The sequence below is a fragment of the Podarcis raffonei genome, chromosome 16, assembly GCF_027172205.1.
Source record: "Podarcis raffonei isolate rPodRaf1 chromosome 16, rPodRaf1.pri, whole genome shotgun sequence".
Classification (NCBI taxonomy): domain Eukaryota; kingdom Metazoa; phylum Chordata; class Lepidosauria; order Squamata; family Lacertidae; genus Podarcis; species Podarcis raffonei.
The window spans coordinates 29018688-29039241 of NC_070617.1; the positions used below are offsets into that span (position 1 = coordinate 29018688).

General features: G+C 44.9%; 1 protein-coding gene across 2 annotated transcripts in view; it reads left to right on the plus strand.

Moving 5' to 3' along the window:
* The window catches only part of PI4KA (phosphatidylinositol 4-kinase alpha), a 98481-nt gene that overhangs the window by 58346 nt on the left and 19581 nt on the right, over window positions 1–20554 (plus strand). For both annotated transcript variants that reach the window (XM_053370232.1, XM_053370230.1), the window contains exons 24-38: window positions 719–789; window positions 2242–2366; window positions 4476–4557; window positions 5405–5488; window positions 6599–6688; window positions 7555–7674; window positions 9192–9284; window positions 9911–10067; window positions 11156–11283; window positions 13741–13899; window positions 15372–15523; window positions 17162–17269; window positions 18369–18496; window positions 18582–18701; window positions 20142–20221. In XM_053370232.1, coding sequence (XP_053226207.1) covers window positions 719–789; window positions 2242–2366; window positions 4476–4557; window positions 5405–5488; window positions 6599–6688; window positions 7555–7674; window positions 9192–9284; window positions 9911–10067; window positions 11156–11283; window positions 13741–13899; window positions 15372–15523; window positions 17162–17269; window positions 18369–18496; window positions 18582–18701; window positions 20142–20221 — 1697 coding nt within the window. The remainder of the gene's footprint in view (window positions 1–718; window positions 790–2241; window positions 2367–4475; window positions 4558–5404; window positions 5489–6598; window positions 6689–7554; window positions 7675–9191; window positions 9285–9910; window positions 10068–11155; window positions 11284–13740; window positions 13900–15371; window positions 15524–17161; window positions 17270–18368; window positions 18497–18581; window positions 18702–20141; window positions 20222–20554) is intronic.

The following is a 20554-nucleotide window of genomic DNA, read 5'->3' on the forward strand; positions in this document are numbered from 1 at the left end:
GCCACCTGCATCCCTCATTTCATATAATGTAGCATAATTATTGGGTTACCTTTTTGGTGGCTTCCTTCCCACAAGGGGCTAGGTGGATAATTTTTGTCAGGACTCTGGTAGGGAAAGAGAGGTTTAAGCCCATCCCCACACGGACAAAAATTGTGCAATTTCCCTTATGGTGGCTAGTTAAATAAATAAAAAATAACATCCACATCTTGTGTGTTTGTTTATGATACTCGTTTGCATCCTGTCTCTTCAGGATACAAATCTATCCAAAGCAACTTCAAATATTTCAAATTGTACCAGTAAAATCATAATGAACAACATCATGACAAATCATCAAGATCCTTCCCCCTGGGCAGTGTGCAGTAGACAGGCTTGTGGGGAGAAGAGATTGTCCAGCAGAAGCAGAAACAGGCCCCCAGTGTTGTCTTCTCCTGCCTGCCTGTCTCCTAGAATCTTTAGCATCAGGCAGTTGGTGGGAAATGGTTTTCATGCAATTAAAGTCACCTTTAATGGAGATTTGAAGGATTTAAAGGACTGGTGGAGGTTAGGCAGTAATCATTCATTAAGTCTGGTGGAAATGATTTTTAGGATGGAGGCGTGAGTGATGCAAAACCTCCCCCTTTAGCTCTACCGAGAAGGAAATCTGTCCCAGAGTTTCAGGAGAAAATGGGTAAGAAATAAGCATAGCCAACATTTCTTTTCTTTTGCTTCCTCCTTTCAGGCATGATGCAGTGTGTCATAGCTGTAGCAGATAAGGTGTTTGAAGCCTTCCTCTGCATGATGGCTGACAAAGTAAGTTAACCAAGATGACAAAACGCCTCCTTAGGTCAACCCAAATCTAGAGTGCTTTTGCAAATGTAGTGCAGAACAGGGATGGGGAACCTGTGAACCTTCGATGTTGCTGGAGTACAGTTATTGTCATCCTTTACCGTGGCCTCTGCCAACTGAGGCTGATGACAACATCTGGACAGACACCAGTTCCCCATCCTTGACTTGGGGCTGCATCCAATTTCTCTGTCCGCTACGAAAGGACCCTTGTGCTAATGGATGGGTGAGTTTCAGCTGTGCACAACAAAGGAAGCCCAACACAACAGTGGCGCTGGCAGAAACTCCTTGTGCAACAGATTTCACAGTCTATTGTGCAACAAAGCTACTATGCTAAAGCCTTCCCTTGCACAACGTTTCACTGGCACAAAACGTTTTGCCGGCATAACAAGTCTGCCTCAAATTGACTTTAATAAGTGCTACATTGGATACAGCCCTGATGTACTTCCACGTTAAATCCTTAGGCTAGCAGATGGGCTCCTCTGCGGTTGCTCTGACACATTGAAAAACTGTTGCATAGAAACGGCAGGTGGAACTTCCTTTAGCCCTTATTTGAAACCCATCCTAAAAACCTTCAGAGTGGGTTTCTCCCTGCATTTAGAGCAACGTGGACCCAGGAATAGAGGAGAGCAATCTGAGGGTCGGTTCAGATTCAACAGAGAACTGTGGTTTGGGTGGAACAACAAACCATAGTTTGCTGCTAGCCTGGAAGTTAGGGAGAGAATTGTAGCGTGGTGAGGAAGAAGGAGGAGGGAGCATATGAGCATGAGGATAATTTACATGACACTAACCCATGAAACCGTTAGCTAATAACATGGCCTTGTATTTCCTTAACTTTACGTGGAACTGAAAAGCAGTGTGGTTCTGTTGGAGAGAGATCTATCGATCGCATGAATTCAGGGCTCATTCTTCTTACATCGCAAAGCAATAGCAAATGCTCTAGGTGACGGCAGAACCTTTCTGAGGAGCAAACTTGGCAATGGTTTTTATTGAAGGCATCTGAAGGCAGCCCTGTTTAGGGAAGCTTTTAATGTTTGATGTATTACAGTATTTTAATATTTTTTTGGAAGCTGCCCAGAGTGGCTGGGGAAGCCCAGCCAGATGGGCGGGGTATAAATAATAAATTATTCTTATTATTATTATTATTATTATTATTATTATTATTATTAGAGTACTGCTCAAAATAGGACATTAGGGTTGAGCAAGCTGGCTGCTGTCTTGTTGTTACTCTCTACCCCACTCATTAATGGTGCTAGATAAGAGATAAATCCTAATGCAAAGCTAAGTCATATTTTCCTATAACGGTCTTAGACATTTTTATCCAGATATTAGCATACATAGTATTGTGACCTTAAGCAGGGATTTAGCAATTGTTTTAAAGGAACAACAAAAAGCCTCATGTTCCTCTTACATGTTTAGGCTAAAACGAAAGAAAACGAAGAAGAGCTGGAAAGACACGCTCAGTTTTTGCTGGTGAATTTCAATCATATTCATAAGAGGATCAGACGGGTCGCCGATAAGTACTTATCTGGCCTTGTAGACAAGTGAGTGTATTTGTAAATATGCTGTCCTTATTTTGATGTTCGTGCAACAGCAACTCTCCCTTGGTTTTGTAATTTCCTCCCTTCATTCCTTTTTTTAAAATAAATATTTATTGAAATTTTCAAAAAATAAAGAAAAAAAAAACAATTAAAAACACATAAAATTTACATTTCTTACTATCAATAACCAATTTCCTTGACTTCCCCACACCTCCCCTTCTTGTATTCCAGTTCCAATTTTTAGCTCAGCAAGTTCTTGTCCCCAAACTTTACCTTATTTTCTTTAATTCATTTTAGTTAACCAATTTTAACTTATAAACCTCAATCTTTATACATCAGTACTTATTCTTAAAAATCTTTTTCTAAGGTCGACCCCAATTCCCTTCCACGAATTCCCCATTTTTATGTTAGTGGCAAAACAAAATTAAATGAAACAGAATATAATTGTACACCCTTTGGATTCCCAAAGCCCCACCCCCCCTTTCCCGGTTTCGAACCCCAACAAAAGTCCATCAGTCCATCTGCTGTCAGCCTGGCGACCTCACGTCCGAGGCTCTTAATTCTCTCTCAATTCCTCTCTGCCAGTTTTTTTGATAGTCCTTTATATTGAACACCAAATCTCGAAGAAGCTCTGTCCCAATAAGGTCCATGTTTCTTCCAGCCAGGCCTCCATATTTAAAAGTGGAGCCAAAATCTTGTTTCTTGCTTCTCTTAAGTCCAAATGTCCCAAAAGCTCCAGTTTCCACTTTAGCCACGTTTGTATTCCATAGGTCTTCGGATCTCCACATAAGGAGATCTCTCCATTCTCCATTCTTCAATTCAAACCAGATTTTCATCATCCTGATCTTATTTTCCTTTGTATCCATCTTAACCGGCCTCTGGCTCTCCTCAATCATCTGTGGCATTATAGCTCCTCCTTCCTTTTCCTTCAAATCATCATGTTTCTCTTTCATCACATTCTCAAATTTCTCAGATTTCTTTTCTTGTTCAGCTGCAGAAATTTTTAGTTTAACTGCAAAACTTTTTTGTTCAGCTGCAAAGACTTGAGTCAAGTCCCTCCCAGGCTCAGTAACTTTATTTACTGTTCCATTCAGTATTGTAACATTTGTAGCCAAAACATCACTCTGTTCCTGCAACTTTCACAAGAGAAAAAAAGTCCTCTCCAGTTCAGCCAGTGTTTTTCCACTTACAGCCATTTTTGTAATGTCCTGAACCCCCTCTAGAGGGATTCTGGTTTCTTAGTATCTTCCAGTTAAGTTAACCCAAAAGTCAAGTTAGCCTTTTCTTCTTTATTTTTAACAATTTGTTACCAAATTGTAACAAATATAACCAGCAAAGACAACAGAAACAAAGTTCTCCTTTTTCCCCAACTTTGACAGCTAGTTTGACAGCTGTCAAAGTCTTCTATGTCTCGTCCGCAGGCTCTCTCACCGATCGCTCCCGGGTCCTGGGGGAGGGGTGACAATTCCGCTCTCAATATTAGCTCTTATCCTCCAGCACAATCACTTATATTGCCAAAACGTGGAATTAATTGCTTTTATCCACAAAAGAGAAAAGTGTTCTCTCAACCTTAGTTATAAAATCCTTGCTTTAAGATGTTTACAAGGCGGGTAGGCGGACTTCCTCTTTACACCTTACCCGATCGTACCTAATTCCCCCCCCCAAAAATAATTTCTCTTTTTAAGTCCAATTTCCGTATTACTCACGGGTTGTTACTTTTAGTCCAAATGTTCTGAGAAAGAAGTCAGCGCTCTCCGTCCATGGCATGCGACTTCACTCAGTAGGGGAAGCAGTCGACTCACAGCACCGCACCACTCTCCGTCCCCCGTTCCGGAGCCTTCAAAAAGGCTCCTTCGCGGGTCGGGGGGGCGCAAATGGTGCCCGCCGAGTCACCAGGTCCACAGGCTTCAGTGCCTGTGGTTTCTGAGGGTCCCCGCGTCGCCGCCGCGGCAGGACCCGACCCATACTAAGCCGATTCCCTCCGGAGCTCGGAGGGAATCCGCCATTAGGCGATGGCGCTAACCCGGAAGTCCTCCTCCCTTCATTCCCACCCTCTGCTTTGTGTAACAACTAGACTGATGAAACTTTTGTACATGTCTTTTTTGTTCCAAGGTTCCCTCACTTACTTTGGAGTGGAACAGTGCTGAAGACCATGTTAGATATCCTCCAGACCCTCTCCCTGTCATTGAGTGCAGTAAGTATTTTCATATTAACCTTATTATTATTATTATTATTATTATTATTATTATTATTATTATTATTTATTATATTGTGAAACTCTTTTGTAGAGTTCTTGCACTGCATATGTTGTTCTGCCCACATTTGCTTCTCAGAAAGTTGAGCAGAAGGGATTGCATCCCTTGGGCTGAAACATGGTTCCTTATCCTTGAAATAACTGGCCTGCCCCTCTTCGTTTCCTCCAGGATATTCTATTCCACTTCTCCCTTGGTTTTCTGTTCCTTCCTGCAAAAGATGCTCATCATTGTCCAGTAACTGAGGCTGCTCAGCCTTTGCTGGGTTGTTGAGAATGCCTAGGGCTTTCCCCCGAAAACCTTTTGAATTTCTGCAGACGTTGGGTTCTCCCATGCATGCTGATACTTCCCTCTGGAGTAAATCTTGCACAAATCCAGAGTGGAGTCCCTAAGATGGTTGGGTGGCGCCTTGTACACTTCCTTCCGGCAACTCCTGCAGCCAAGCTGGTGCCAAATGTATTGCTCTGCTTTCCTCTGGACCCTACCAGCGAGGTGTGGGTCTTGTCTTCTGGGCAGCCTGGGATCTCCATACACACTGCCCAGGCTTGCGCCTCGGGGAAGTCACTTCAATGCTGCTAACACAGCAAAACAAACATGGGAGGCAGTAGTTACAAATTACCCTCTCTGCAGCCACAGCAGGCACTGTGATTCTGCAGCAGTTTAATTCTTCCCCTGGGGGCGCACTCCATTGTCTTTTGAGACAGACTGATGTCAACACACAGCATTTCTAAGACAGTTAGAAACGTGATCTGATTCTTGTTAAAGGGTTTTGTTTTTTCCCCTTTTCAGGACATTCACAAGGACCAACCCTACTATGACATTCCAGACGCCCCGTATAGAATTACTGTTCCCGATACATACGAAGCTAGAGAGGTGAGACACTCCAGGATGCAGAAAGATGAATTGAAGTGACCTTTTCTAGATTTGCATCTTCTTGCTTCTGCACATGGTTAATGCTTGAAGGCGACTAATTACTTATGTCTGGCCTCATATATTTTTTCCTTCCAGATAATTTGGAACATTTCTGTTTCCTTGCACTGCAGCAGTATTGAACTGCAAGAGTAGCATTTTGTCTGCCTTTGCCAGGCTGGAGTAGATGGGCTTACCTAGTTGCATATGGGTGGAGGAGCAAGAGCCCATCTTCCTCCCTGCTTGCCCAGTGTGCCCACCCCATTTCCTTTGTCCTAGATGTCCACATGTGGGAATTGGAACATAGGAAGCTCCCTTATACTTAATGTTGTCTTTGCTGCCTGACAGTGGCTCTCTGGGGAGGCTGGGGGGTCAACCTTGAACCTTCTGCATGCAAAGCAGAGGTTCTTCCACAAAGCTATTATTGGTGAAAGGCAGATAAGAAATCTAATTAAAAAAGAAAAGGAACCAAATTCTGCTCAGGCTTCTTTGAAATTAACGGACCTAAGTTAGCCATGTCTATTAATTTTAGAGGTTTTACTCTCTGAGTTGGACCAGCCACCCAAATAATACTAAATACATTTATCAAATATTAATAATGTGGGGGGGATTGATCAATGTTCTAGATAAAGCGCAGGAATCGAATGCACAATTTGAAACCATGCCAGAGCCTGCTTAGCTTTTCAAATGTGCTAGCAGTTTTACTGCCACATGTTGGATATTTTGCATGTGCGCCCGACCCAGCTTAATATTTGCTTTATAGTCGTACCTTGGAAGTCAAATGGAATCCATTCCGGAAGTCCATTCGACTTCCAAAATGTTCTGAAACCGAAGCGCGGCTTCTGATTGGCTGCTGGAAGCTCCTGCAACCAATTGGAAGCCATGGAAGCTGGATGTTGGGCTTCCAAAAATAGTTTGCAAACCTGAACACTCACTTCCGGATTTGTGGCGTTCAGGAGCCAAAATGTTTGAGAACTAAGCTGTTCAAAAACCAAGGTACGACTGTATTTTGCTTTTATTATTCAGCGCAACAATTCATTTTACCAGCTGACTGTTTTGTGTCTCTTTTTTTAGAGTATAGTAAAGGATTTTGCCGCACGCTGTGGAATGATCCTCCAAGAAGCCATGAAATGGGCCCCTTCGGTTACCAAATCTCACTTGCAGGTAACTTCTGCAAGTTGTAGCTAAATATTGGGGTGTGTGTGTGTGTATATATATTATATATAGATGGAGGTATACTATCTAAAACAAGGTACTCCCTCTCTTCTCCCTCTCTTCTGATCTAGTATAGCATCTAGTTCAAGGGAAGTAATAGTGCCACTATATTCTGCTCTGTTCAGACCTCACCTGGAGTACTGTGTCCAGTTCTGGGCACCACAGTTCAAGAAGGACACTGACAAACTGGAACGTGTCCAGAGGAGGGCAAACAAAATGGTCAAAGGCCTGGAAACGATGCCTTATGAGGAACGGCTAAGGGAGCTGGGCATGTTTAGCCTGGAGAAGAGGAGGTTAAGGGGTGATATGATAGCCATGTTCAAATATATAAAAGGATGTCACATAGAGGAGGGAGAAAGGTTGTTTTCTGCTGCTCCAGAGAAGCGGACACGGAGCAATGGATCCAAACTACAAGAAAGAAGATTCCACCTAAACATTAGGAAGAACTTCCTGACAGTAAGAGCTGTTCGACAGTGGAATTTGCTGCCAAGGAGTGTGGTGGAGTCTCCTTCTTTGGAGGTCTTTAAGCAGAGGCTTGACAACCATATGTCAGGAGTGCTCTGATGGTGTTTCCTGCTTGGCAGGGGGTTGGACTCGATGGCCCTTGTGGTCTCTTCCAGCTCTATGATTCTCTTCCAGCTCTATGACTCCCACAGAAGGGAATGCCATTTTCGGTATATTTTATTAGACATTGTTTTAAAGTAGTATCAGTATCAAACTTTATTTCGGTCACAGACCAGCATAAGATAAAACATACGGACCTTGTTTTAAATTTTCTGCTTGCACTCAGACTATTCTCTCCGCTCTCCTTTCAGGAATATTTAAACAAGCATCAGAACTGGGTCTCTGGCCTGTCCCAGCACACAGGGCTGGCTATGGCCACTGAGAGCATCCTCCACTTCGCAGGCTACAACAGGCAGAACACAACTCTGGGGGTGAGTGAGGACAATCACCTCTTTGGTTATCTGGCCAGAGTTTGCTGTGTTTCTTTCTTGGTTTTGCAACTATTTTATACAAGTGGAGCCCAGTGCTCTCTGGGGAGTTAACAGTTTTCATTGGGGAGGGGTTCGCTCTGAATTCACGTAACGCTTTCAAGTTTTCCAGCGCCATACAACTCAGTTGCATCGCAGTGCCTGAGCTTGATTTTCTTGCTGCCTCCCGGTCCCCTTCCCCCCTTTTGTGTCCTGTTTCTTAGATCGGAAGCCTGCAGGCAGGTACAGTCTTATACCTGGGGTCGGTAAGCCGCTGCAGGAGTCTTTTCCTGGCTAAAGAGTGGGATTAAAACACCAAGAACACCACCACCTAGTTCAGTTAGCAGATTCACTGCCACAAGACGTGGTGATGGGTACGGGCTTAGTTAATTTTAAAGGCGAGGGGGCTGGACAGATCCATGGAGGTCTGTGAGTGGCTATTATAGATGCAGTGTCTGTGTAGAACCTCCATGTTCAGGCATAGCATACCACTGAATACCATTTGCTGGACAGCAGCAGAAGGGGGGCGGGCTCTGTGTGTGTGTGTGTGTGTGTGTGTGTGCGCGCGCGCACACACACACACACACACACGTATTTTTCGCTCTATAGGATGCACTTTCCCCCCTCGAAAAATTAAGGGGAAATGTGTGTGCGTCCCATGGAGTGAATGCAGGCTCCTTGGCTTCAGCGATAGCAAAGCAAAACCTCCGAAGCGCAGAGGGAGCGCTCCCTCCGTGCTCCGGAGGCTTTGCGTTGCTATCGCTGAAGCCTGGAGAACGAGAGGGGTCGCTGCACACCAACCCCTGTCGCTCTCCAGGCTTCAGGGATAGCCACCTGAAGCCTTCAGAGCCCAGCACGAGTTCCCGCTGCGCTGCACAGGCTTCAGGTTCCTTTCGCTGAAGCCAGGAGAGCAAGACTCTCCTGGCTTCAGCAGAGAGGGAGAGCTGTGCAGTGCCCATTCAGCCAAGCGGGAGGAGAAATGGAAGGGGCTCTGTTTCTCCTGCCGCTTCGCTGAAGGGGCGCTGAGCAGAGAGGGGGAGAATTTTTTTTCTTGCTCTCCCCCTCTAAAACAAGGTGCGTCCTATAGAGCAAAAAATCTGGTATATCACTTGCATTAGGGGTCAGCAAACTTTTTCAGCAGGGGGCCAGTCCACCGTCCCTCAGATCTTGTAGGGGGGCCAGACTATATTTTTTTTGGAGGGGGGGAATGAATGAATTCCTATGCCCCACAAATAACCCAGAGATGCATTTTCAATAAAAGCACACATTCTACTTACGTAAAAACACCAAGCAGGCCCCACAGATAACCCAGAGAAGCATTTTAAATAAAAGGACACATCTACTCATGTAAAAACACGCTGATTCCCAGACCGTCCGTGGGCTGAATTTAGAAGGCGATTGGGCCGGATTCGGCCCCCAGGCCTTGGTTTGCCTACCCATGACTTACATAGTAATTGTATGTGTTTTTGTTTTTTTTGTAGGCAACCCAGTTAACTGAAAGGCCTGCATGTGTAAAGAAAGACTATTCCAACTTCATGGCTTCACTTAACTTGCGAAATCGCTATGCTGGAGAAGTAAGTACAGCAGTCTAAGCCCTGTGGCATTAAAACAGGGGTCATTATTTGTTTCCCTCTTGCTTTGTTTCTCTTCACTAAATTGAGTGACATTTGCTCATTTACAGTAAACTGTTTATTGTGGCATGAAACATAATTTTGAACTTTATACGTTTTAGTATCTAAAAACATTTTATGTAGAAGTGAAAACAAACCGTGTAACGTTTCTGGCATCCATCATATTCTTCCTGAGCTCCTAGTACTTTTAAAAGCTTTTGGTTGACCAGGGATTCTTTCGTGGATCGTGACGTGCAAACAAGATGTTTAAGCTTGGCGATTCAAAAGGAATGCAAGAGAATATTTGGGAATGTTTTATTTTAATAATTTTTACCCAGCTCTTCTTTACCTGAAAATAAACTCAAAAGTGGTTTGCAGAATAAGATTGATGAATATAAAGACAACTCACAAAATGCAGAATCCACATTTTGCAAAGGCTATAATAGTAATCTTGCCATGCTTTGACAGGGCTGAAAAGCTCTTCTTAGCCGTAGAGTAATTGGAAAACATTCAGGTGACCACAAAGATAAACACTAGACATTTAAAGGTCTTTGCAAGCCCTGTTAACTGATTGGAAATTCTCTTAACAGGTCGCTGGGATGATTAATTACTGTCACGCCACAGGCCGCACCTCAGATCTCAGTAAACTAATGATCAAACAGCTCAACGAGGCCTTGGAACCAGGCCAGCCTGAACACTACACTCAAGTCATGTTTAAGATGACAGCCATGTTGATAAGTAGCAGAGGTAAGGACAACAGTTCGATTTTCCTTGCTCTGCCATGTGTACGTGCATATATACATGCTTTAGAGAGAGAAGCCACAGAAAAGGATGCTGAAAGAAGAATTTCAAACTGGTTCTTTTATTTCTCTATAAGAGAGAATTCTGTCTATTGGTTGATGGGCAAATAATTATTCAGCTTTGTACAGCTGTAAGGATGATCGATCGATCGATTGTTTTGTTTGTTTACCATAAGGTCCCAGGGCACGTTACAGCTATTTATTTAAATATTTGTAGACCACACTTTTCGGGGGGCGGGGCGGGAAATGCATGCAACACACAAAATTGCAACAGCATCACTAAAAGCATCAGTGCCTACCCTTAGATCGTAGTGTTGCAGGATTAAATACCGTATTTTTCGCTCCATAAGACACTCTTTTTCCCTCCTAAAAAGCAAGGGGAAATGTGTGTGCATCTTATGGAGCAAATGCAGGGGAGAGGCAGGCAGGAAAAGCCCCCAAGAGCCGCACACAAGCTCCGTGCGGCTCTTGCGGGCTTTTCCCCAGGAGGGCGAAGGGACTGACTGGCCGCATCAGTCCCTTCTCCCACCTCATAGAAAAGCCCACAGGAGCCACACACCCTTTAAAGAGCATGCAGCTCCTGCAGGCTTTCCTACGAGGTGGGAGAAGTCCCTTCTCCCTCCTCAGGGAAAAGCCCCCAAGAGCCACACACACACTCCACGCGGCTTATGAACGGGAGCGCTGAGCAGAGCCTGGGATGCATACAGGCTCTGATCAGCGCTTCCTTTAAATAATACTTTTTTTCTTGAATTCCCTCTCTAGAAACTAGGTGCGCCTTATGATCAGGTGCGCTTTATAGATCGAAAAATATGGTAGCTACAGATGCTTAAATTTGAACAAAATGATTGTGTGATAAATGCAAAATGTTGCTTATTTGTTTTGTAACTTATGCAACCACTTCTTTCATTTCTTTCCTGGAGTCCCATTAATTTAAGTAGGTCTACATTAAGTAGGACTAAGTCTGGACCCAACCCATTTAAAATACTCTTTTTTTAAAAAAACATATATTGCTACATATAAATGTTTCCATTTCAGACACTGACCCTCAGCTCTTGCACCACCTGTGTTGGGGCCCGCTGCGAATGTTCAGCGAGCACGGCATGGAAACGGCCATCGCTTGTTGGGAATGGCTGCTTGCTGCCAAGAATGGAATAGAAGTGCCGGTAAGGAAAACAAAATCACTCGCAGCACAATCTGATATGCGTTTATGCAGGAGTTAATGTGTTCAGGGACGCAGGTGGCACTGTGGGTTAAACCACAGAGCCTAGGACTTGCCGATCAGAAGGTCGGCGGTTCGAATCCCCGCGACGGGGTGAGCTCCCGTTGCTCGGTCCCTGCTCCTGCCAACTTAGCAGTTCGAAAGCACGTCAAAGTGCAAGTAGATAAATAGGTACCGCTCCAGCGGGAAGGTAAACGGCGTTTCCATGCGCTGTTCTGGTTTGCCAGAAGTGGCTTAGTCATGCTGGCCACATGACCCAGAAGCTGCACGCCGGCTCCCTTGGCCAATAAAGCGAGATGAGCGCTGCAACCCCAGAGTTGGACATGACTGGACCTAATGGTCAGGGGTCCCTTTACCTTTACTAATGTGTTAAAGGGTCCCTAGTAACTGTCCCTAGTAACTCTTTTCATGGTTGCAGTCTTAAGAGCCATTCTCCAGAAGGAACCTGGAATAAAAATTTGACAGTAAGAATACACGCGTGTTTAAAATCACCTGTCCTAGAAATTATTTCTTCTTTCTCTGTTGGGTGGAAGAGGATCTCCAGGGCTGGTTAGCCCCTTCCTCTTGTTCTGTAGGTGAGGTTTATGAAATAACTTGGAAGTATCTTGCTAGAAGGATGTCCCTTTCTACTTCCAGACCTGCTGGTTTCTCTTCACTGACTTTGCAAGACTGGAATAATCCTCTCTCAGCTTCCCCTGTTATTTAGCCAGGGTGGAAGGCAGTCATATCTACCTCATTTGCCCTTCTGTTTGGTGTTTCTAATTGCATAGGTAAAGGTAAAGGGACCCCTGACCATTAGGTCCAGTCACAGATGACTCTGGGGTTGCGGTGCTCATCTCGCTTTATTGGCCAAGGGAGCCGGTGTGAAGCTTCCGGGTCATGTGGCCAGCATGACTAAGCCGCTTCTGGCGAACCAGAGCAGCACACGGAAACGCTGTTTACCTTCCCGCCGGAGCGGTACCTATTTATCTACTTGCACTTTGACATGCTTTTAGGTTGGCAGGAACAGGGACTGAGCAACGGGAGCTCACCCCGTTGCGGGGATTCGAACCGCTGACCTTCAGCAAGTTCCTAGGCTCTGTGGTTTAACCCACAGCTCCACCCGCGTCCCAACTGCATAATTCACAGTAATAATAAATAACTATCCAGCTATTAAAGCATACTTAGTGCATTTGTTTTTGCTGCAGATATAACAGAAAGGAAAGCAAAAGAAACAACATAAGCTCACCTTAACTGTAGGAGTATCCCACCAATCCTAATTTAAACACGTATATTGATGTTGGTCGTCCATAGATATCTGACAGCATCTCACTTACAGTACACTCTACTCAGTCTCTCCTGATTGGCTGATGGTCTCACTACCTCTCACTGGTTGCTGGGACACCAGGAGGCAGGCCTGTCCATCAGAGGGAGCACCAATAATACAGCACCCATGACTTCTCCCATAGTCACCACTCACTCTCCATAGCTTGAGAGGCACAGAGAGACATGGAGATCACGGTCTTCAACTTCCACTGCCATCTCTGCAATAGTAGTGACACTTTTAGCCCAGGAGCTGGATAACCATGCGGGTGGCGCTGTGGTCTAAACCACTGAGCCTCTTGGGCTTGCCAATCAGAAGGTTGGCGGTTCAAATCCATGCGACGGGGTGAGCTCCCGTTGCTCTGTCTCGGCTCCTGCCAACCTAGCAGTTCAAAAGCACGCCAGTGCAAGTAGATAAATAGGTACCACTGTAGTGGGAACGTGAACTGCGTTTCCGTGCGCTCTGGTTTCCGTCATGGTGTCCCATTGCGCCAGAAGCGGTTTAGTCCTGCTGGCCACATAACCCGGAAAGCTGTCTGTGGACAAACGCCGGCTCCCTCGGCCTGAAAGCAAGATGACTATGGCAACCCCATATTCGCCTTTGACTGGACTTAACTGTCCAGGGTCCTTTTTTACATGTAACTACTGCGCTTGGCATATCACTTCCACACATTGGGTAGAAGAAGAAGAAGAAGAGTTTGGATTTGATATCCCGCCTTTCACTCCCTTTAAGGAGTCTCAAAGTGGCTAACAATCTCCTTTCCCTTCCTCCCCCACAACAAACACTCTGTGAGGTAAGTGCGGCTGAGAGACATCAAAGAAGTCAGTTTTTCTAGCAAGAGTGGATAACTTGGGCCAATTTTCTTTGAAAGTGGCCTTATGTTGCTTTGGGAATATGTGTGTGTTTAAAGGAAATATTCTAAAAATATCCCATGAACTAGGTGTACACATGCATGCATTTCTGTGTACTAACTAGCATACAGAACCAAAAAATGTGTCTCATAGTTCACTGTATACCCCAGCACTTAGAATAGAATTCAGACCAGTAAGCAGGAAAATGAAGCAAACCTTTGTGTTCCTCTTCCCTCCTGCCTCCCAGTTCATGCGAGAAATGTCGGGGGCCTGGCAAATGACTGTGGAGCAGAAGTTTGGCCTGTTCTCTGCCGAGAGGAAAGAAGCAGATCCCTTAGCTGCTTCGGAAGAGAGCCAGCCCATACCGTGTCCTCCGGAGGTCACGCCGCATTACATCTGGATAGAAGTAAGTGCTCGTCTCCTGCAGTCGCTAGATCCTTACAGCAGAGATGGAGCAATGTCCTGTGCTGGTGGATTGGGCTCACGGGAGAGTCGGGAGGGTACAGAACCAGAAAGCATTCTGGAATGGAAGGAGAGGATAGTCAAGGTTTTGTCAGGGCTAGGATGCCTGACAAGGGAGGCTAGTAGCAGATATTTCAGGACCCTGGACAGAGCCCTTGGATCAGACAGTTTGCACTGGTAAGAGCTTCCAATACCCTTTCAAGGCTTCCTTGACTGGACCCTTAGAGGGGCAGCGTTTGGGCACAAAGACTAGCATTGAGGGGTTAATGCTGATCACATGGCCTGGGTTGGCAGGACCCTAAAGAGTCACTGAGGGACGCGGGTGGCGCTGTGGGTTAAACCACAGAGCCTAGGACTTGCCGATCAGAAGGTCGGCGGTTCGAATCCCCGCGACAGGGTGAGCTCCCGTTGTTCGGTCCCTGCTCCTGCCCACCTAGCAGTTCGAAAGCACGCCAGTGCAAGTAGATAAATAGGTACCGCTCCGGTGGGAAGGTAAACGGCGTTTCCGTGCGCTGCTCTGGTTTGCCAGAAGTGGCTTAGTCATGCTGGCCACATGACCCGGAAGCTGTACACCAGCTCCCTTGGCCAATAAAGCGAGATGAACGCCGCAACCCCAGAGTCAGCCACGACTGGACCCAATGGTCAGGGGTCCCTTTACCCTTTAAAGAGTCACCGACAGTGGATACTAGATGGAGAAAATACATTCTATCAAGGCAGCTTCATGGTTTCCTTGCATTACATCATTAAAGGACATTGATTTGATATCTACAAACCTAAGGAGTGATCTTTAAGTAGCAAACTCTTCCGATGAAATGCTAGACAGCAAAAGTTGTTCCGTTTTCCACTTGGCAATGCAAGACCATCATGTTGGGCTATGACACCACCTGGTGGTTGAAGACAGGATGAACATTTTGGGAAGTAGACAGCTCCCAGAACCACTGTGGAACAGCTCTTGCTGTCAGAAAGTTCTTCCTGGTGTTTATATGTCACCTCACGAAACGTCAGGGCAGTGTACAGTAACATTTAAAAAAACAAAACCAGAGCCACTAAAATGACTGTCTACTCAGAAAAAATTAAGCAAATTGCATGGGCTTGTTGGCATAAAGTCTTCAAGAGACTCCTGAAAATCGAAAGCCTGCTGGAACGGTGTTCTGCAGCATGGTGGCAGTAAATGCCTGATTTGTAGTTGAGGCCATTCCAGTCTCTGTAACACAGGTAACAATTAAGATGGCTCCTTCATATGATCTTGGGTGATCGGACTGGGATATGAGGGCTTTCATGTTCTCCCCTTTTGAGATCCTTTAAGGTGTAAGCTTGTCTTGTCGACAGTGAGTTCTGTGAATTTAAAAGCGAGCTTGCTGTCCATGTTTTAATTCTGTTGAGAGATACATATAAGCATTTCTCTTGTTGACACAGTTCCTGGTGCAGAGGTTTGAAATCGCAAAGTACTGTAGCTCTGACCAGGTGGAAATCTTCTCCAGTCTGCTCCAGCGATCCCTTTCTCTGAACATTGGGGGATCAAAAGGCAGTATGAATCGGCATGTGGCAGCGATTGGGCCACGTTTCAAGTAAGTGGGTGCCTTTTTTCTTTTTGGGGGGGGTAAAGAAAGAAAGAAATAGGAAAATGCAACATGGGAAAGGCTTTGAAACCTGGGTGTATACTATCCTAGTCCTTGACCAGTCTAGCCTCTGGCTCTGTTACAAGGGTAGCCAATATGGTGCCCTCCAGATATTGTGGACTCAACCACCCATCATCCCTGACCGTTGGCCACACTGACTGGGACCAGTGGGACTTAGTGTCCTCAACATCTGGGGACATCATGTTGGTTAGCCTTGCTCTGTTGCACCCAACTATGTGCAAAAGAAAATGAGCCTAGGATAGATCTCTAGTTGGGAGATGGATAAAGAGGTGTTCACTGGCTCTCTCTTAACAAATTAGCCAGATCCATTGATATGGAGCCATCTTGAAGATGATGGTTCAGCCTAACTCATTGTTTGCACCTCTATTCACCTGACCAAAAGCAAAACTAAACCTGTTTCCCGTGTTCTTTGCCACACCTGTAGCGTCAATCATGAATGGAATCCAGGTCAGAGCTACGAAACTTAAATGGGCGTGATTTTTCAGATAAGAATAGGTTTGATTGTCAATTACATTTATGGGACAATGTACGCAGGACACAATCCAGGGTGGGTTAGAGTGGGAACGTAGGATTAGCAGTTCTGCGGTTTCCATGTTCCACTTGTCTAAATTATAGATTTTGAAAGTAGTGACTCAGGGAGAGTTAATCCCCCTTTCATCTCTTCTGAGCCGTTCTGCCTTTGCACCACTGAAATCTGGAGCTGACCAGCTTTCCTTCAGCACTGGATTTTGACTGCTCTCAATAGAACACCATGCTGCTGAAGGGTACAGCGGGATCACATTGCAGGGGATGTGCCTTCATTTTTATTTTCATTTTTAAAAAGAAAGAGCTTGCACTTGCAGCCTTGGTGCAAGAAAACAGGGGTAGGGAATCCCTGTGGCCTTCCAGATGTGTTTGATCTCCAGCTCCCCCCAGCCCCAGGTGTGATGGGGAGTTGTAGTCCGGCAACATCTGGAGGCCAAAGGTTTCCCACCTTCAATCAGGCATCCTCCATAAAACGTGGCAAGCACTGTGTGCGTTTGCCCCCATTCCGAACATGTGTTGTAACAGGCTCCTGAGCCCCAATCAGTAATATATGCTTCTGCATCAGCCTGCACAGGATTATTATTATTTTTTTAAGTGAAATCGGAAACCTGTTAGCATATGTAGGGAAGAGTATTTATTTTATTTATTTATTTATTTACGGCTATTAGCCCATAAAGTATGTACAAACATAAAAACACAGAGACATAAAGACCGATATATCCGACAACAGAAGGTGAACACCACGATGCAAGGGTGGGTCCTTGAGCAGAGCCAAATGACAGCTTGGGGCCAGGAGAGCTCCAAGGGACGGATCACAGAAAAAGAAAAACTGAAGACGAGATCTGACATGCACTCTCATCATAACAGTCCGATTAGTTTTGGTGTTTTTGTTGTTTTTTGGTGGTTTTTGTGTGTGAGATAACCGCATTCAGGAATCTCGCCACCTGCAGAGTTACAGAAGGATCTGTATCCTGCAAAAGGGAAGAGTATTTGCCTGCCTTTTCATGTATTTATGTATTCATTTCTTTCGGGATTATTTAGGCTGCTGACTCTGGGATTGTCCCTGCTTCACGCTGACGTGGTCCCAAATGCAACGATTCGCAATGTTTTGAGAGAGAAGATATATTCAACTGCTTTTGATTATTTCAGGTATTGCTGCGCTTTTGCTCCTTGCTTAACATGTGAGAAAGGTAAAGTGGACAATCCAAGGGCCCCCCTTATTTCCTCCCCTGCCCCAGCATACCAGCGCAGCAATAAGATATTGCAATTCTTTATGTTTTAGGTAGCTGCCCTGAAAGTGGAAAAAAGCTAAGAGTTAAGAAAGGGTGGCAGCTTTGAACTGTGCTCCTAATAGCCTGGTTATGTGAATGAGTCTTGGGCTTACCTGCTCTCTCTTTTTCTCTGGATGATCAGAGTCTTTTATTTCAGTTTTAACTGCAGTATTTTAAAAAAAGAGAGAGTCAACTTTAAGCTATGATTTATGATCCTGGCTTGTTTCCCTAAACCAGGTATGGTTAAGCTGCGGCCCTTCAGATGCTGTTGTACTACAGCTCCCATAATCCCCAGCCAGCGTGATCAATGATCAGAGATGATGGGATCTGTAGTCCAGTGATATCTGGAGAGCTGCAGGTTAGGCACCCCTGCCCTAGGTCATAGTTAAGTTTAGCCACAGCTTAAGGTTTGGACAGAACGATAGACTGCAGTTGATTTAAAATGGAAGTGAAAGCTGATCATGTTTTCTAAGGTTCATTCGTGTAAACATTACAGCATAGTTTAGCATTTCATCTCAACCAGGCCATTGTCTCTTACCCGAAGCACCTGCACTCTTCTAATTAATGGCAGACGAAATTAACGGACTATGCAGAATTGGGCAAAATGACAGGAAGGATTCAAAACCTGCGGGACCAGAGATTTACAGAAGATTGGAAGTATATGAATTATTTGAAGAGCAACTGTAATCAACAAATTATGCTAGTAGGACTACAAGAAGTTTTGTAAGGAGAAATATACGAAGTATTACAAAGTAGAAAAAGATAGAGATATTGGTTATGAGTTTGAAATGTAATAGGGAAGATAAGAAATGCATACCGAGAGATTAGATTGGAAAATTTTCAGATAGGATTGATGGAAGTAAAAAATTTGAATAAGATGTAAAAGTATGTTTAATTACTGTTGAAAATGATATGTTAAAAAAAACTAATAAAAAATCATATTAAAAAATAAGTAAATTATGCTTTGTGTGTTTAAGCTCTGCTCCAAAGTGTCCAACCCAAGGGGAAAAGAGGCTGCGCGAGGATATCATCATCCTAATCAAGTTTTGGACGGCCATGTTCTCTGACAAGAAATATTTGACAGCCAGCCAGCTTGTTCCTCCCGGTGGGTCTTAGATAAGAAACTATAAAACAACTTTCCCTTTTTCATTTGTCTGGTTTGATGACGGGACGCTTCCTTTTCTTCTTAGATAATCAAGATACACGGAGCAACTTGGACATCACTGTTGGGTCTCGACAGCAAGCCACCCAGGGATGGATAAATACATACCCTTTGTCCAGCGGCATGTCAACGATCTCCAAAAAATCAGGTCTGTCTCACATGACACTTCCTTATCCTGAGCCCTGCTAAACCCTTCTTAATTCATGTTTTATATTCCCATCCCCTAAAGGAGAACAAAGGGGCACACATACTCATTTGATTCTCTGCAAAACCTTTAGAGGATTGTGAGGTCTAGACAGAATGACTCGTTCAAGTTCACCCTGTGAGTTTTCATGGCTGTGTGAGCCTTGAAGCAGGATCTCTCCAGTCTTGGTGTGACCCCGCAGCTATTATGCTACATTGGCCTAGTATTACATGTTTTGGCCGACAACTGTCTGCAAGCTTAAGGTTGTTTTTAGCACTGTTTAAGGTTGTTGTTTTTTTGAGGGACGCGGGTGGCGCTGGGGGTTAAACCACAGAGGCTAGGACTTGCCGATCATAAGGTTGGCGGTTCAAATCCCCGTGACAGGGTGAGCTCCCATTGCTTGGTCCCTGCTCCTGCCAACCTAGCAGTTCAAAAGCATGTCAAAGTGCAAGTAGATAAATAGGTACCGCTCCGGCGGGAAGGTAAACGGCGTTTCTGCGCACTGCTCTGGTTCGCCAGAAGCGGCTTAGTCATGCTGGCCACATGACGCGGAAGCTGTACACCGGCTCCCTCGGCCAATAAAGCGAGATGAGCGCCACAGCCCCAGAGTCGGCCACGACTGGACCTAATGGTCAGGGGTCCCTTTACCTTTACCTTAAGGTGGTTTTTAGCGGCAATGCAGAAAATCGAACCAGAGGCCTTTTATATAAGAAGCTTGTGTTCTGTGTTTTTAATTTATATATATATGACCCAGTTTCAAGGGTTGTTGTTGCAAGAACTTGCATAACGTTGACCTCGGCAAGAACCAAAAGTAAGGTTTCAAATCCAACCGTTTTACTTTCCTGGTCTGTGCATCTCTAAATGCAGAGAATGCATCATCATCATTATTATTAATAAGATTTCTTCTCTGTGCTTCACTCTGCAGTCCCAGGGCAAGTTATAACACTTTGAAAGTACCATATTCAAATCGGTTAAAACGACTTTACAGTCAAGAGAATAGGTCCTACAAAATACACATCTGAGGGGGTCAATGGCCAGTGTAAAGAGTTGTTTCTTCAGCATATGATGGGTCTTTCAAGGACTTCTCAATTCTATAGTCAAAGCTGTGTGTCCCCCAGGCATAGCACATATAATGCTGCACTTATACGTGATAGGAAGCCCAAAGGCATGTTGTTCAGCATTGTCTACGGTGATCGGCAGTCGCTCTCTAGGATTTCGGGCAAGAGTCTGAAATAGTCCGCTGCCTCATGAATGGCGCTAAAATAGCACAGCGCTGAAAACCAGTGTCCACTTTGGTCACTGCTAAGCAGTGATTTTGTATGGAATTGGTCCGCCATCAGAAACCCTTGCAAAGCAAGAATATATGAAAAGAGACTTGAAAAAGCTCACTGTGTTCTTTTTAAGGAATGTCCAAGAAGACCAATCGAGGTACCCAGCTTCACAAGTACTACATGAAAAGGAGAACGTTGCTGTTGTCCCTGCTGGTAAGCTGCTTTTACTTCTTCAGTAGAGTGGATTTGGCTTGCACACTTTTGTTAGACACCAGTAAGCAAGAGTTGAGTTAAGGCAGTGAAGGAAAACGCAGGAAGCTGCTCTGTTCCAGGCCAGACTGTTTGTCCATCTAGCCCACGTTTAGACAATACAGTGGTACCTCGGGTTAAGTACTTAATTCGTTCCAGAGGTCCGTTCTTAACCTGAAACTGTTCTTAACCTGAAGCACCACTTTAGCTAATGGGGCCTCCCGCTGCTGCTGCGCTGCCAGAGCACAATTTCTGTTCTCATCCTGAAGCAAAGCAAGCTACTATTTCTGGGTTAGC